Source organism: Lagopus leucura, unplaced genomic scaffold, assembly GCF_019238085.1.
Source record: "Lagopus leucura isolate 7727_CA_CO unplaced genomic scaffold, USGS_WTPT01 35125-1_obj-0_obj, whole genome shotgun sequence".
In the NCBI taxonomy this organism is placed as follows: domain Eukaryota; kingdom Metazoa; phylum Chordata; class Aves; order Galliformes; family Phasianidae; genus Lagopus; species Lagopus leucura.
Genome location: NW_024963957.1, coordinates 1 through 1,495, shown reverse-complemented (window position 1 = coordinate 1,495; position 1,495 = coordinate 1). Strand labels below are relative to the sequence as shown.

The 1,495-nt window shown below is 59.3% G+C and overlaps 1 protein-coding gene across 1 annotated transcript in view; it reads left to right on the top strand.

Moving 5' to 3' along the window:
• TYK2 (tyrosine kinase 2) overlaps nucleotides 1-1,489 on the top strand; it is an 11,679-nt gene extending 10,190 nt beyond the window's left edge. The window contains exons 21-24 of the mRNA XM_042891729.1: nucleotides 4-26; nucleotides 501-618; nucleotides 709-819; nucleotides 1,054-1,489. Of these exons, the coding sequence (XP_042747663.1) occupies nucleotides 4-26; nucleotides 501-618; nucleotides 709-819; nucleotides 1,054-1,188 (387 nt within the window). The 3' untranslated portion in view covers nucleotides 1,189-1,489. The remainder of the gene's footprint in view (nucleotides 1-3; nucleotides 27-500; nucleotides 619-708; nucleotides 820-1,053) is intronic.
• The last annotated feature ends 6 nt before the right edge of the window (nucleotides 1,490-1,495 follow it).

The window sequence follows — 1,495 nt, the reverse complement described above, 5'->3', positions numbered from 1 at the left end:
GACGACGGCGACAGCCCCGTCTTCTGGTGGGCCGTCACCCTGTGTCCCCGTTGGGTCTCCATTGGGTCCCCGTTGGGTCCCCCTTCGGGCCCCCCGTTAGGTCCCCTTTTGTTCCCATTGGGTTCCCATAGAGTTCCTGTGCGGTCCCCATAGCATCTCCATTGGGTCCCTGTCACCCCATGTCCCCATTGGATCTCCATTGGGTCCCCTTTGTGTCCCCATTGTGTCTCCATTGGGTCCCCGTAGCGTCCCTGTTGGGTCCCCCTTGGGTCCCTGTACCCGCATGCCCCCACTGAATCCCTATTGTGTCCCCATAGGGACCTCATAAGGTTTCCGTTGGGTCCCTGTCACCCCACGTCGTCATTGTGCCCCCATAATGTCCCCGCGGTGTCCCCGTTGTGCACCCATAAGAGTGACCCCATTGTGCCCACCCCCCAGTGCCCCTATAAGCGTGTCCCCATGAGTGTGCCCCATAAGTGTGCCCCTCGAGTGCCCCCCAGGTTCGCCATGGAGTGCCTCAAGGAGTGCAAGTTCTCCTTCGCATCGGACGTGTGGTCCTTTGGAGTGACGCTCTACGAGCTGCTGACCCACTGCCACCCCGCGCTCAGCCCCCCAGCGGTGGGTCTGGGATGGGGGAGGGGGTCCCCAAATAAGGGGGGCGAGCGGCTCTGACCCCTGTGTGTGTCGTCCTCCCCGCCCAAAAAGCAGAAGTTCCTGGAGATGATTGGGGCCACGCAGGGGCAGATGACGGTGCTGCGGCTGATGGAGGTCCTGGAGAGCGGACGGAGGCTGCCGTGTCCCAGTGGCTGTCCCTGCGAGGTGAGGGGCAGCCCCTGCCCCATAAGTGGGACCCCCTGCCCCATAAGTATCCCCATGGCTGTCCCTGTGGGTGAGGGTCACCCGATGCCATTTCTGCTCACTATTTTCCCCTCTTTTCCCCCTTTTTTCCACGTATTTCTGCCCTTTTCCCCCCAATTTCCCTCCATTCTGACCCGTTTCCCCCCCATTTCCCCCACTTCTGCCTCACTTCCCCCCATTTCTCCCCCATCCCAGCTGTACCGGGTCCTGCAGACATGTTGGGATGCAGCCCCCACTTTCCGCCCCACATTTTCCCACCTCATCCCATTGCTGCGCTCCTTCTGCCTCAAATACGGCTCTGCTCCGCCCTCCGTCTTCAGCGTCCTCTGAGGATCCCTGAATCCCCTCGGACCCCTGGACTCCCCCAGCCACCACCATGGACCCCTCCCTGACCACCACACCCAATTTTGGGGTATTTAATTACTTTTTAATATTTCTTTTAATTTTTTTTGCTCCCCTCCCCCCCGCCCCCCACCCCTTTTTGGGGCTGTTTGGTACTTTTTAATTAATTTTTTTCTACTAATTAATATTTTTTTGGGGGGGTCACATCCCAATCCACCCCAACAGGGCCAAACACTGTGAATTTGGGGGGCGTTATCCTCTCCCCCCACCATTGCCAAATGTTGGTGCCCCCCCC